Source organism: Carlito syrichta, unplaced genomic scaffold, assembly GCF_000164805.1.
Source record: "Carlito syrichta isolate Samal-C Ts95f unplaced genomic scaffold, Tarsius_syrichta-2.0.1 Scaffold315497, whole genome shotgun sequence".
NCBI lineage: Eukaryota > Metazoa > Chordata > Mammalia > Primates > Tarsiidae > Carlito > Carlito syrichta.
In genome coordinates, this window is record NW_007259593.1 from 1,117,619 (window position 1) to 1,131,901 (window position 14,283).

General features: G+C 42.4%; 1 protein-coding gene across 2 annotated transcripts; it reads left to right on the plus strand.

The window, feature by feature from the left end:
- The first annotated feature begins 2,785 nt into the window (after window positions 1-2,785).
- LOC103275506 (putative oncomodulin-2) lies at window positions 2,786-7,197 on the plus strand. Of its 2 annotated transcripts, XM_008072903.2 has the most exons (5): window positions 2,786-2,851; window positions 3,485-3,552; window positions 4,239-4,371; window positions 5,089-5,198; window positions 6,908-7,195. In XM_008072903.2, exons 2-5 carry the CDS (start codon window positions 3,492-3,494, stop codon window positions 6,931-6,933), a joined length of 330 nt encoding a protein of 109 aa, XP_008071094.1. In that variant the 5' UTR covers window positions 2,786-2,851; window positions 3,485-3,491; the 3' UTR covers window positions 6,934-7,195. The 2 variants fall into 2 exon arrangements, with proteins under 2 accessions (XP_008071094.1, XP_021562067.1); XM_021706392.1 differs by lacking the exon at window positions 2,786-2,851 and having other exon boundaries at window positions 3,405-3,552; window positions 6,908-7,197.
- Window positions 7,198-14,283: the final 7,086 nt, after the last annotated feature.

The window sequence follows — 14,283 nt, forward strand, 5'->3', positions numbered from 1 at the left end:
GGAGTCTTACTCCGTCGCCCAGGCTGGAGTGCAGTGGCACATTCACGGCCACCCCAGTGTCGCCCTGCTGGGCTCCAGCCCTCCTTCCGCCTCAGCCTTCCAAGTAGCCAGAACTACAGGTGTGCTACCACACCTGGCTAACTTTTTATTTATTGTAGAGACGAGGTCTCGCCAAGTTGCCTGGGCTGGTCTCGAACCCACGCACTCAGGCAATCCACATGCCTCGGCCTCCCAAAGTGCTGGGATTACAGGCTGAGCCTCCGAGCCCGGTCTTATACTGTTAACCTTAAATAAAAAGATTCAGAAAATATGACAAAGCATAGGGTTTGTTCTAAAGCAAAACTTTGAGGATGGTCACCCAGAACACTGACTCTAAACAAATGGAGTCAGCATTGCAAAGTCGAAAAGTAAAGGTTTCACTTACATCGAAATTTTTGCAGGATTACAACATTTTTTATATAAGACCAGTGCATAGGCCACAAACAATATGATTGGTTACAGATTGCAACATTCTAAGGAAGATTACTTTATGACTCCATGAGGAGGGGTAGTTATCTGGAAAAGTCTTATCTCTGGTGCCACTCAGTCTTAATTGTTTACGGGGAAAAAAAGAGGCAGAAGTTGTAGCTACATGCTGTGTGACTCAGACTGCATAGCCACACTACTTTCAAGGCTCAAAATAATTTAAAGTTCCAACAGCTTTATGTTTGAATTATTTTAAGTCTGAATTATTTAAGTTTATAATATACATCACATAAGATTTACCATCATAACCACTATTAAGTGTACAGTTCAGTGGCATTGAACACATTCGCACTGTTGTACAACCATCACCACCGTCTCTAGAACTTTCTTTTTCCCAATCTGAAACTCTATACCAATTAAACACTCACTCCCCATGTCCCCTCCTCCCAGCCTCTGGAAACCATTCTACCGTCTGTCGGTGCCAATTTGAATATTCTAGGAACCTCATATTAGTGGAGTCATACAGTATTTGTCCTTATGTGTGAGCCAACATTTTGACCCCTCGATTGCACATAATGGAATTTCTGTCTTGGGTGCCTCATTGGCTTAGACAACATGTTGCCCAGGTTTCTGTTATCTTTATTTTCTATCAGAAAAACATCCGAAGTATCTTGGTTTAACACATCTGCTTTTTTCATCTAAATGGGCAGATTTTTTTAAAATGGTTTTATTCCTGTGGACAATTGTAAACATGTCAAAGGAAAGAAAGAACTCAGCTAGTTTCTATGGCAGCTTAATGTGAGAAACTTAATTCAAGTCTCATTCTCAGAAACATTTTTAAAAGCTGGGCAAGTTGATGTTGGTTGGAAATAATATTTTCAAGCTCTTGTTGCCATTTTTATGTACTCATTTATCAAATAATTACTGAGCACTTAACTCTAGGTCAGGCTTGTGCTAGGCATTGGGAAATAAAATGTGGGCAAGATGGATATAGTACTGCCTGGAGGCTTGGCAATTGAAGAAAGACTATAGATTTCCCTGAGAGAAAGTTTTCATGGATGACACTAGGACACATGAATGATGGAGTGGAGGAAGGGAAATATATTTTGAGGCAAACTGAAGAGGACCATCTCAGCTGTTTGACCCAGAGAAGAGTTTGAGGTCCCTCTCTAGAGTTCCTGAATTATCTACTTCTAAGTCAGTATGTTTCATCAGTATGTTTCTGACTGTAACATGAGGTTCATCTGAATCCAACCTTAAAAAAGAAGGAAATCCTGTCATATGCTACATCTTGGATGAATCTTCAGGCAATTATACAAGGTCAGTCACAAAAAGACAAATACTGCATGATTCTGCTTGCATGAGGTCCCTAGAATAGTCAAACTCTTAGAAACAGAAAGTAGAATGGTAGTTACCAGGAGCTGGCAGGGAAGGAGAACAGGGGAGTTGTGGTTCAATGGATATAGAGTTTCAGGTTTGCCAGATGAATAAATTATAGCGATCCATTGCACAATAATGTGTCTATAGCTAATGCCACTGTACTGTAGGAAAACTTAAAAATGGTTAAGATCACACATTTTCTGTTTTGTGTTTTTTACTACAAGAGTGAAAAAGGAAGAGTCTAGGAAGGGCTCAATAAATGCTAGCTGAAAATAGACAAAAAAACAAACAAAAGCTTGAGGTCTCAAGTCCTGGTCTCATAACATTTTTTTCCTGCAAATATTCATTTTGGGACTGGGACTGGTTATTTCCTCCCTTTTGAGTGTGTGCAACTTAAGGGATAGTTGGGACATGCCAAAGTCAAGGCTTCTGTAGGAAAAGCACCTAACCAGCCTCATCTCCTTCGCTGAACGAGTCCTGTGTATCCACTTAGTGACAATGACTTTGAGTCCATCTACTCAGAACTGAGGTCAGTCTCACACATCCACAGTTTCAGAAGCAGCAAACAGACCTGCCTCAACGGTAGCCAGTAACATCTGGGGAGGCTTTTCAGTTTATAGAGCACCCCCTTATGTGTTTGTCTCATTTCAGCCACTGCCTCCTCCTTACCAGGCCTCTGGTATCTTCTCTCCTCTTTGCCAACAAGATTCGTTTGCAGAACTAAAACCTTAGTTAAAGTTTGTTGAGGTTTGTTTTTTGTTTTTTTTAAATTGGCTGTTCCCACCCACATTCCCTTGAGATATAAATAGAAAAAAAAAGAGGTTTAATTAGTAAGGCAAGACATTTGAGCTACATCCACTTGATCCTTGAAAAGGAAATCTAAGAGGTTGTAACTATCGCTTTTTCAATCCTATATAAGGTAGGTCAGTAAGGTAGCAAAAGCACATCTGTTTTTTTGCTCCTTCAGTTCCTTTTCCTGATTCTTCTTGGGGGAAAACCTAAAACGGTGAGTAGCTGGCGGACCTATCAGACGCCAGGCTCTTCTTCCCTACATGCATTCACATTAGGCTTGTGCATGCTGTGCTCAGATTTCCCTTTTCCCGTGGCTTTGACACCTGGAAGGATTTTAATCTCTGGAAGATGGGCTTTTCATTCATCTGATTCCCACCCTTCAGGACAGATAGCATGTCTTCCACTGAAGGTCTGCAAGCAGCCCAAACTACATCCTTTCTCAGGTGGAATTTACAACGTTGTATTTCTCTGGCTGGTGTCTGAACATGCTATTGCACTGTAACATGATTTATTTTTGAATGGTTTGTAGCTGCCTACGTAAGTGATCAGTTTTGTAAAAATAATTTTGATAAGAAAAGTGAATAGTTCTTTAGGTTGTACTTTTTTTTAAATTTCATCTTTGGAGTATGTTCAGGAGAAGGCACTGGGACAAAAAGGGCTGGAATCTTTTCAATATCTGGTTTTTGTTTGGACTTTCTGCCCCATCACTTACTACAGTACCGTGCTTATGACATTTTAAAAATTCTAGACAAACATATGGTTTCAGTGGGGCTAGGAGGGTGTCTTTCCCCTGGATGTGTATGTTCCTGCTTGTCATTTACCCATCTTGTTTATTCTGCATGACCAGGCGGAAAATGAGCATCACGGATGTGCTCAGTGCTGACGACATTGCAGCAGCCCTGCAGGAATGCCAAGGTAAAGTGGGGAGAGTTGAGGCAGGTGTGAATTTTCTCCAGTGAAGCAACAAAACTCAAAATATGAACTTTCCTGAAAAACTCATGGCATCAGAGAATAAAACTGCTGTTAATTAGGTAAATGGCTAGGTATGGTGACTCATTTTGGGAGACCAAGGAGAAAGAATTACCTGAGCCCAGGAGTTCAAGAACAGCCTAGGCAACATAGCGAGACCTTGTCTCTAAAAAATAAAAAAATTAGGTAATTAACATGATAGAGATTTGGGTTCTGAGCATGTGATTACGTCTCTGTAGAATTAAAAAAAACTCCTAAAAGTGAAAAAAAGAAAACCATGAAGGTTCCTTACCCTGTCTGAATCCAATGACCACATTTATCCTCACCAATTAGACCAGTGATATTGGGGATCTGTAAAGTGGGAGGGCGACAGACGGAGGCACAGAGGAGAGAAGAGAGAAGGGGAGATGGACCAAACCAAGTGGAGAAAGAAAGCTGGGGAGGAGGGGGCATGGGATGCTATCAGGGAGCCATCCAGTCTTGACTGTCTCAAAATCTTAGACCAGTGGAGCATCTCTGCAGCTCAGGGATATTATGGAACTATTTTTAACAACCTGTGTTTTAAGAAACCTTGGTTCAAATATAGAATGTGATCCAATGAGCATCAGAATAACCTGTTCTCTATTCTTCAGACCCAGATACTTTTGAACCCCAGAAATTCTTTCAGACGTCAGGCCTCTCCAAGATGTCGGCCAGTCAGGTGAAGGATGTTTTCCGGTTCATAGACAACGACCAGAGTGGATACCTGGATGAAGAAGAACTTAAGTAAGCTTTGTCCTGAGCCTGTCTGTTGCCGCTAACATTGCTGGGGAGGGGGAGCTGGGGTGCAGCGGGGGCCAGTTTGCTCAGTCTTGATGCAATGGCTAGCCTTGGTGTTGGTCATTTCACCAAGGATCATTGAAGCAAAGAACATGAGTCAGTGACCAAACATCTGTCCATGCAAAGCACTAATCACAGGCACTAAAGATTGCAGGTGCAAAGATTCTTTCGTTTAAAGGATGTCCGTTGGCAAATGAACTTAACAAAACTCTTAAAAATAGGCTGGATGTGGTGACTCACACCTGTAATCCCAGCATTTTGGGAGGCTGAGGTGGGAGGATCGCTTGAGGCCAGGAGTTTGAGATCAGCCTTGGCAACATAGCAGTCTCTAGAAAAAAAGAAGAAGAAAGAAAGAAAAAGCCAGTCATGATGGTACATGCCTGAGGTCCCAGCAGCTCGGGAGACTGAGGCAAGAGGATCTGTTGGGCCCAGGATATCTAGGCTGCAGTGAGCCATGATCACACCACTGCACTCCAGTCTGGGCAACAGAGTGGGACTTGCTCACCTTTGGTTTCTACAACTTAAGGAATCTTTGCATTCTAAGACCCCGACTGATTATTGCAACTTCTGGAAACGGGTGATTTGCTGAAAAAGAAAAAAAAGGACAAACACAAAGATGCATCATCTTTCAGAAAATTCCCACCAATCTTTATTATCCTGTAGGTTTTTCCTCCAGAAGTTTGAGAGTGGTGCTAGAGAACTGACGGAGTCAGAAACCAAGTCCTTGATGGCCGCTGCAGATAATGACGGAGATGGAAAAATTGGGGCTGAGGGTATGTCCACACCTGTCCATAGCAGAAAATACTTTATTTTAGCTCAGGGAGCTTCCATGGGGCTTGGGCTGTGAGATCACTCTGACGTGGATTAAAACCTCCCTTTCCTAACTTTGCTGAGCCTCAGTCTTCTCATCTGTAAAATGAGACTAAAGTGAGGATGCAAATGATATGAGTAAAAACTCTGACATGATGCCTGCGAGGTACCCTAGAAGGTGGTCCCACTGGTCAATGTATATGAGCTGCAAAATAGTCTTCACTTGATCGGGGACTAGCTAGCCACCTGGCCAGTTATTTGCAAGATGACTTAACTCACCTTGCACATAATGCAGGAAATTTCCACCAGTGGGATTTGAGCCCCTTGGAACAAGGGTAGGAATCACATTCTCAAGTCTACCGGTTTGCATAAACCCTTGTTCTCTTGGTTCTCAAGGGTTTAAAACAAATATATTTTATTGGACATTAGCCCATCAAGTGGATAATGTTAAAAAGAGAACAAATAAGTCAACCCCATTTATGGAGTTTTCTTTGTGCAGAGCCCTAGGTTTGAACTTTAGAATACAAGCACAGCTGTGGGACTATTTTCACTTGATTTTGTCATGTTGCTAGCATGCTTTTAAGCCACTTTGTGCCTGCCAACTCAAGAGAACGTATGGTGGGCCTTCTGGTGGTGCTAATTTGAAATTAAAAACTGCTACATTAGATCTTTATTTTTAAAACCTATTCAAAATTACACCATTATCACTTTCTACACAAGAGTTAATGCAGTTTCTATAGATAGCTCAGAAAAATAGATTACGTAAGGGAGAGTTGAGACCGGGCATGGTGGCTCATGCCTGTAATCCCAGCACTTTGGGAGGCCGAGGTGAGAGGATTGCTTGAGCCCAGGAGTTCGAGACCAGCCCAGACAACACAGCGAGACCTCATCTCTACAAAAAATCAAAAAAATTGGCCAAGTGTGGTGGTGCACACCCATAGTCCCAGCTACTGGGGAGGCTGAGGCAGAAGGATTGCCTGAGTCCAGGAAGTCAAGGCTGCAGCGAGCCATGACTGCCACTGCACTCCAGCCAGGTTGACAGAATGAGACCCTAATTTTTAAAAAATGGAGGATTGAGTTATTTAAACACAAAGGACTTCCAAACAGACAAAGTTTTCCAATAAATATAAAACCAGCTTTCGATTTCAACCTGTACCATCCACACGTTATTATTATTATCCTTCTTTTAGAAATAGAAACTTTTGGAGGAAGGGTTAGGATTCAATAGAGGAAAGCTAGTTCAAAGTCTCACCCTATTAAATGTTTCCTAAAAATACAATACCCAACTACAGAATAGAGGAAGCAACCCTTTCATTTCTGTCTTAGATTGACCAGACAAAAAGTTAAATGCTTACAGATTGTAATAAGCAATTATACTGCATTCATTCACTGTCAGGGAGAAGTGATTGGGTTGACAAGTTCTAATTCAAGAGCCTCTATTGCAAAGCTGAAGATGTTTGTTAAATAAGATTATGCAGAGAGATGGACCACCGTAGTCTCCTCTGAGCTGTAGTAATTGACACCCACATTTTTCTTCCTTTTGTGCCTCCAATGTCCATCATCTGACAATTGGCTTCAAGGTCTTCCCTCCTCAGAATTCTTATTGGCCACAGCATGTCTGTAAAGTACTGAGCCATCTCCACTGACCCTGTTCTCACCTCTTCTGTTCTAGAATTCCAGGAAATGGTGCATTCTTAAAGGCCCCAATCTATGGAGAAAGGAGAGGAAGGGACAGCTGGAAGGCCTCCAAAGCCCTGGGAATGGGGAACCCCACATCCTGCCCCTACTTTATTTATTAATTTCCCCCCTGAAAAGCTTTTGCAATTTGCTTGTTGTTTTAGTGAGGTAATAAGTCAGTCATTCGTGACTTTTTTGATGGTGGGTATGCCCTGATGACTTCTGTAAGGCCCTCCACAGGCAATGCCTCTAAAAATCACCCAATAAAGACAAGTTTCTCATCAACTGCTGATGTGTGGGTGTGTTTTTTTTGTTTTTGTTTTTGTTTTATTCTCAGCAAGGTAGAGGGGCAAAAGCAAGCTGGGGACCAAGGGCTTTTTGTAAGATTTCTGGCCCCATCAAGTGCTGAGCTAGCCACAATGGTGTTTCGCATGAGCAAACAGGAAAACTAGGTTTGTCTGTTGGTTGGTTTAAGTCACCAGTAAATGGCATTGTCATGCTAAGATTTTTCTTAGCAAATAATCTGACTCTGGAATTAATATGCAGAGATTTTTAGCTAGCATCTCTAATAATAATAATTTTTAAAAAGCCAAGTGTGATGGCTCGCACCTGTAGTCCTAACTACTCAGGAGGCTGAGGCAGGAGGATCACTTGAGCCTAGGAGTTTGAGGCTGCAGTGAGCTATGATGGTACCACTGCACTCCAGCCTGGGTGACAGAGTGAGACCCAGTCACTTAAAAAAAGAGAAAAGAAAAACAAGCTATCAGAGAGACTTTTCTGCTCATACCCAATCTTCTGCCACCTCCTGCTTCTCTTTCTCAGTCACTGTTCTCTTGGCTCTTATGTAATACCATCTGAGCCAAAAACACCTAGAATTGCCTTAACATTTGAGGCCAGCCTCAGGGGTCTTGTTACAGGGCTGTCATTAGGGTCCAGCAGTCTCAAGCCAGGAAATTCTCATTAGGCTGGTTTCCAGGTGGCACATTAAAGCTCTTCTCTCTGACCCTGAGAGTTGAGGCCTCCTGGGAGTACTTGGGGCATTTTCCTGGGAGCTTGTTTCCCATAGCTTGGTGACTTTTCATCCTGCTTTTTTGGAGAGTCATGTTAAAAGCATTTTTTCGAAGTATGAGACACATACTAGAAGGGGGCCGCGTGATGACTTTGGGATCGACATTGTAATTTTATGGGATCAACATTTTTAATTTAATGGCTATGTATTTATTTTAATATGCATTAGAAAAAAACTAGAACAAACATGGTTTTGGTAACACTGCTTAGAACAAGGTTAAAGGAGGTGACATGTTTTTGAAAGTGTATAAGTTGGAAGAATATTAAGTATTAAGAGTATTAAGTACTATTACAGATAGTATCTGGATCAACAAAAACCCTAACAGGGGTTGGGCACAGGGGCTCACGTCTGTAATCCCAGCACTTTGGGAAGCCAAGGCAGGAGGATTGCTTGAGTCCAGTTCGCTAGAGCCCTTGTCACTAAAAAAATCCCAGAAAAATAGCCGGGCTTGGTGGCTCAGCCTGTAATCCCTCGCCTTTGGGAGGCTGAGGTGAGTGGATTGCCTGAGCCCGCAGGTTGGAGACCTGCCTGGGCAGGCAAGACCTCATCTCTACAATAAATCATAAAAATTAGCCAGGTGTGGTAGCGTGCGCCTGTAGTTTCAGCTACTTGGAAGGCTGAGGTGGAAGGATCGCTGGAGCCCAGCAGGTCGAGGCTGCGGTGGCCGGGAGCGGCCACTGCACTCCAGTCTGGGCGACAGTGAGACTCCAACTCAAAAAAAAAAAAAAAAAAAAAAAATCCAAAAATTAACCAGGTGTGATGGCACATGCCTATAAACCCAGCTCTTCAGGAGGTTGAGGTGGGAGGTTCACCTGAGCCCAGGAGGATGAGGCTGTGGTGAGGCATAATCTTATCACTGCACTCCAGCCTGGGTGGCAGAGTGAGACCCTGATTTTAAAAAACAAAACAAAAATAACCCACCTTAACAGTAGTTTTCAACTGAGTCAAAATTGGGAGAAGAACTCTTCGGGGAGGGTCAAAGAATGAAACAGTCTAATTTCATGGCAGTCTCTCTTGTCCCCAGTCCCTTCAGATGCATGCACTCCCATCGTCTTACTTATTCCTTCCCCAAATGTGCCACTTTCCTGGCAGGAGTTAGGCTAGCTCCTCTCTGCCACACACTTCCCTGGGTGTGTGAAAATGTCTCCCAGATGCATTTGTGAATCCTTCAAGATACAGACAGCAACAGAAACTTCCTTGCCCATAATCATGACCTAAGAGCCTTGATTCTTAAAACAACCCATATTTTGCCGTCATCTCACACACAAGTATTCTGATCCATTATTTTTATTTCACTCTACTGGTCTCCCCAGTGAAGGGCTCTTTATCCCATCAACAGTTTTCAAGGGGGACACTCCAACTCAAAGTGACCCTGGGATACCTGTTCCATGGGGCTTCTAGTCACCACATAAGCCTCCGACAAACAATGTGGATGAGGATTTTAAAATCATGGTTGTGAGCTTTTCATTGACCAAGCATTGCATCACCCACTGGAGCAGCAAAAACAACCTCACCCTAATCCAGGTTAAGATCATGGATTTCTCCTATTTCTTTTCTGTCAGTCAGGAAGGCATCTGAATGGGAACAATGATTGGAGGAGTTACAGGGAGTGCCCAGGGGACACTGTCATTGGGTGTCACGGATGTTCTGTCTAGGGGAAAATGCTTAGATGTATGTAAAGGGATAAATAGCCACAGATTTTTCTATAGGAATTATGGTTGGTTAACCATAAATTTTGTTAGTTCTACTGTTTCTAAAGTACAATTTGAATTATTTTTGTCCATTTCAGATACAGTACTACTTTTTCATTCTTCCAAACTAGACTAAGGAATTTCATTTCTAGGTTTCTATCAATAGGCAGTAAGTAGCAGGCAAAAGGAGGCATCTCTACTCAACACCCAAAAACCGTCAGGTGATATATTCACATGAAACATAATACTCTTGTCTTTACTCATGCCAATTTTTAATTAAGTTGTTTGGATTTGGGGTGTGCTCTTGGGGGATTTATTCCACCCAAGAATGCAGGTAACAACTCTTTGGGCATTTGAGCATATTTGATAATTAGCACTTTAAAAATGTTTATTATAGAGATGTGGGATACAAGTCAGGATGAGATACACAAGTAAGCAGCATGCAGGTGAAGTATGAGCCTCACTACCCCTGGTTTGGGACCAGGCACCTTTTATGTTTTTATGCCCCTCCCCCATTAGCACTTTTGATTTGTTATTTTTCCAAGTTTGTATTTGGTACAAATATTAGCATTTCCAAATCTTCGATGGTAAGTATAATTTGGAAACAAAAATGTTTTTTAAAATTACCTGAGCTTAGTCATATACATTTTGTACAAATGTTCTATTCATTATATATCTCACAGGAAAAAGAGTGAAAGGATATACAGCAAAGCTTTCACAGTAGTTATCTCCAGCTGGGAAGATTACAGAACAGTGAGATAACACTGGAGACTTTTATTAAAAAAAAAAAAATCAAAACAGGAAGCATGGTAATTAGAGAAAATGAAGAAAGAGACGCAGAGACCCAATTATTGTCACTAAGCCAAAGAAGCAGTAAATTATTTTAATTTTCTAAATCTGCCACAAGGACCCAAGTAAATTCTGATTTTAAAAAACTTTCAACCAGGTGCAATGATTCACACTTGTAATCCCAGTGCTTTGGGAGGCCAAGGCAGGAGGATCACTTGAGGCAGGAGTTCAAGATCAGTCTGGGCAACAAAGCAACCCTCCCCCCCGCCCCCGCTTCTCTACAAAATATGAAAAACTTTCATGCAAAGAATGTGTCCCACACTGAGATTAATGAAAGCATTGCATACTATTCTATTCCTGACATTTTGAGCCTTTGTACATGTTTTTACATATTGAGGAAAAAATTTAAATATAACATATCCAGAATCAAATCAAAACTGGAAAAACTCTAGAGAAAATGATAAAAATCTAGAAAAGGGACTGACAAGCATATAAACAACTTTCTTTTCTTTTTTCTTTTTTTGAGTTGGAGTCTCACTCTGTCACCCAGACTGGAGTGCAGTGGCCGCTCCTGGCCACCGCAGCCTTGCCTGCTGGGCTCCAGCAATACTTCCGCCTCAGCCTTCTGAGTAGCCGGAATTACAGGCATGCGCTACCACGCCTGGCTGATTTTTTGATTTACTGTAGAGATGAGGTGTCGCCGCCCAGGCAGGTCTCGAACCCGCGGGCTCAGGCAATCCACTCATCTCAGCCTCCCAAAGGTGCGGGATTACAGGCTGAGCCACCGAGCCCGGCTAAACAACTTTATTTTCATGCTTGCCTTCTCTACATTTACCTAATTGACAGATGACCACCAACCTATCTCAAGAGAGCTTGTCCTCAGCACTGAAATGATGTATTTTGATTTTGAAATGAAGGCCTAGACATAGGTTACTGATCTGAAAAACCAGGCCTTCTGTCTTTTTTTTTTTAATTCTTATAAAATAGGGCTGTAACCATGGCTTTAATTTTGACGATTTTTACTTAATCCTAATCTGGTTTATAGCTTGTTAGAGTAGTTCATAATTTTGTGGAATGTGATCTTAAAGCAGGTTTTCTGAATGTGCTTAATTGTTGAGACTTATAAGAATTATTACGATGCCTCAAACATGATTATTTTGCTTCAGCATCTGCTCATTATGAAGATTTTTTTTTTGAAATATACAGGTTTTCGGGCAACCCCCTTGGGTCCCCTCCCACTATGGGAGCTTTTCTGTCCTCTCAATAAATCCTGCCTTCTCAAAAAAAAAAATTACGTGTGTGTGTGTGTGTGTGTGTGTGTGTGTGTGTGTGTGTGTGTGTGTGTGTTTTCAAATTGGTTCTTTTCAGATCCTAAGTAAAATATGATCAAACAGTGAAGACGGGAAATACTTGTCTGTACAGGTTTACAAGCTACATAGTTAATTCTGTGTAACAACTACAGTTTAATTTTGTGTAATGAGTACTCAAGAATCCAATTTCAAGCAAAAACCTATCTTATATCTCTTCTGCTAATGTTAAGGGATGGTATTACTTTGCAAACACTTAAGAAGACAGATGAAATTGGAATCACCAGGATAGTTTCCACCTGGCCTGTTAATTTATTCACTGGAAAGACTATCATTTACATAATGTTTTCACTGGTTTCAAAAAGTCAACTTTTTTGGGTAGGGGGATCGATTTTTTTTCCTCTTTTTTTAGGCAGGTTCTCGCTCTGTTGCCCAGTGCAATGGTGCTGTCATAACTCACTGCAGCCTCAAACTCCTGGGCTCAAGCGATCCACTCACCTCAGCCTCCTGAGTAGCTAGGACTACAGATGCAGACCACCATGTCCAGCTAATTTCTTGATTTTTTTGTAGATATGGGGTCTCACTGTGTTGCTCAAGCTGGTCTCAAACTCCTGGTCTCAAGTGACTCTCCCACCTCGGCCTCCCAAAGTGCTGGGATTTCAGGCGTGTAGATTTTGACATTGTTTTCCTAGAAGTTCTACAATAACATAAATGGATTCACACATTAAGTTATTTTTTTAAATTATGAAATATTTTAAAAATACAGATGAGAATACAGAGAAAACTAACAAACACCTGTGTACCTACTGCCTCACTTTATCAAATCTAGACATCACTTGTGTGGTGACTGTAATATTTCAACTGGCTTAAGTTGTAGATATCCAGTTAGGGTGGGCCACAAGACACGTGGCCTGGGATTTGGAGGGTAGCATGAAGCAACAGCTGTAAATATTTTATTCTTGGGAGATTGATGCAGGGTGACCACTCACCTGCTGGCTTACCTCCTTGATGTCCGGTCCTCCTTCAGTCCTTCAATTCCAGGTATGTGTTTTTCTCTGTGACAGAGGACACCAGCTTTTCCAGGAAGACTCCCTCATCATCAGGGTTGGAGGTGGTGGGAGACTGACATGGGGTCCAGTCCGTCCTCATAAGGTCCTCACTCTCCCCAAGTGTACACCCATCTCTCCTTTCTGACTTTCCGCTCTGCAAATGGTCAGCTTCAGCATGTGAAGTTCTGGATGCTGCATATCCTGTAGATGAAGCTCGGGCCACAGGCTGATCTGACATTCTGGTGAGTTTACTCAACTCAGTACTAAAACTCCATGAGCTGCTGGGTAAAGGCCTGGGTGCAACATACACTTCCAACATACACTTACAGTCTTCATCTATACAAAGGGCCACTTCATCCAATTCTCTTGGCAGAAATATCGCACCAATGACTTGAGTAACTTACCTCTTCTCTGTTGATTTAGAGCACAGAGACACTGTGTCGTTCAGAGGTGACTTTCTGCAGCCTCAAACTCCTGGGCTCAAGTGATGCAAAGGCAACAGCCTTTCCGAGGCTGTTTACCCAGCTCTCACAAGAGCATCATACCTGTAATTCTTGACATGTGTTACATGGTTACATAATTGCATAATACCTGCAATTAACACCTAAAATTGCATTATTATATATAATATGCCTATATATTTTTTCTAGTGGTTCTGCTTCTTCATTGAACCCTGACTGATAAAACTTGCTTATGTTTTTTTATTTTTAATTTTTGAGTCAGGATCTCATGCTGTCACCCATGCTGGAGTACAGTGGCATGATCATAGCTCATGGCAGCCTCAAATTCCTGGGCTCAAGTGATCCTCCAGCGTCAGCCTCCCTAGTTGCTGAGAATACAGGTGTGCACCACCACACCCTGCTAATTTTTTTTATTTTTTGTAGAGATGAGGTCGAACTATGTTGCCCAGGCTGATCTCAAGCAATCCTCCTGCCTCAGCCTCTCAAAGTGCTGGAATTGCAAGCATGAAGCACCATACCCAGTCTCCCAGTCTCCCAGTCTCTCTCCCTCTCTGTCTCTCTCTGTCTCTCTCTCCCTCTCTCCCAGTCTCCTAGTCTCTCTCTCTCTCTCTCTTTCTCTCTCTCTCTCTCTCTCTCTTTCAACAGGATCTCACTCTGTTACCCAGGCTGGAGTGCACTAGTATGATCATAGCTCTCAAGCCAGGCTCCGGTGGCTAAGCCTGTAATCCCGCACTTTGGGAGGCTTAGGTGAATGGATTGCCTGAGCCCACGGGTTCGAGACCCGCCTGGGCAACTTGGCGAGACCTCAACTCTACAATAAATCAAAAAATTAGCCGGGTGTGGTAGCCCGCGCCTGTAGTTCCAGCTACTTGGAAGGCTGAGGCGGAAGGATTGCCAGAGGCCAACAGGTCGAGGCTGCGGTGGCCGGGAGCGGCCACTGCACTCCAGTCTGGATGACTGAGTGAGACTCCAACTCAAAAAAAAAAAAAAAAAAAGATCATAGCT

Excerpts from the sequence above, each read along its gene's own strand:
- LOC103275506 (XM_021706392.1), top strand. The coding sequence starts at position 3,432 with ATGTGTATGTTCCTGCTTGTCATTTACCCATCTTGTTTATTCTGCATG. Across the intron at positions 3,553-4,238 it reads AGCCCTGCAGGAATGCCAAG|ACCCAGATACTTTTGAACCC; the intron begins GTAAAGTGGGGA and ends TCTATTCTTCAG. Across the intron at positions 4,372-5,088 it reads CTGGATGAAGAAGAACTTAA|GTTTTTCCTCCAGAAGTTTG; the intron begins GTAAGCTTTGTC and ends ATTATCCTGTAG.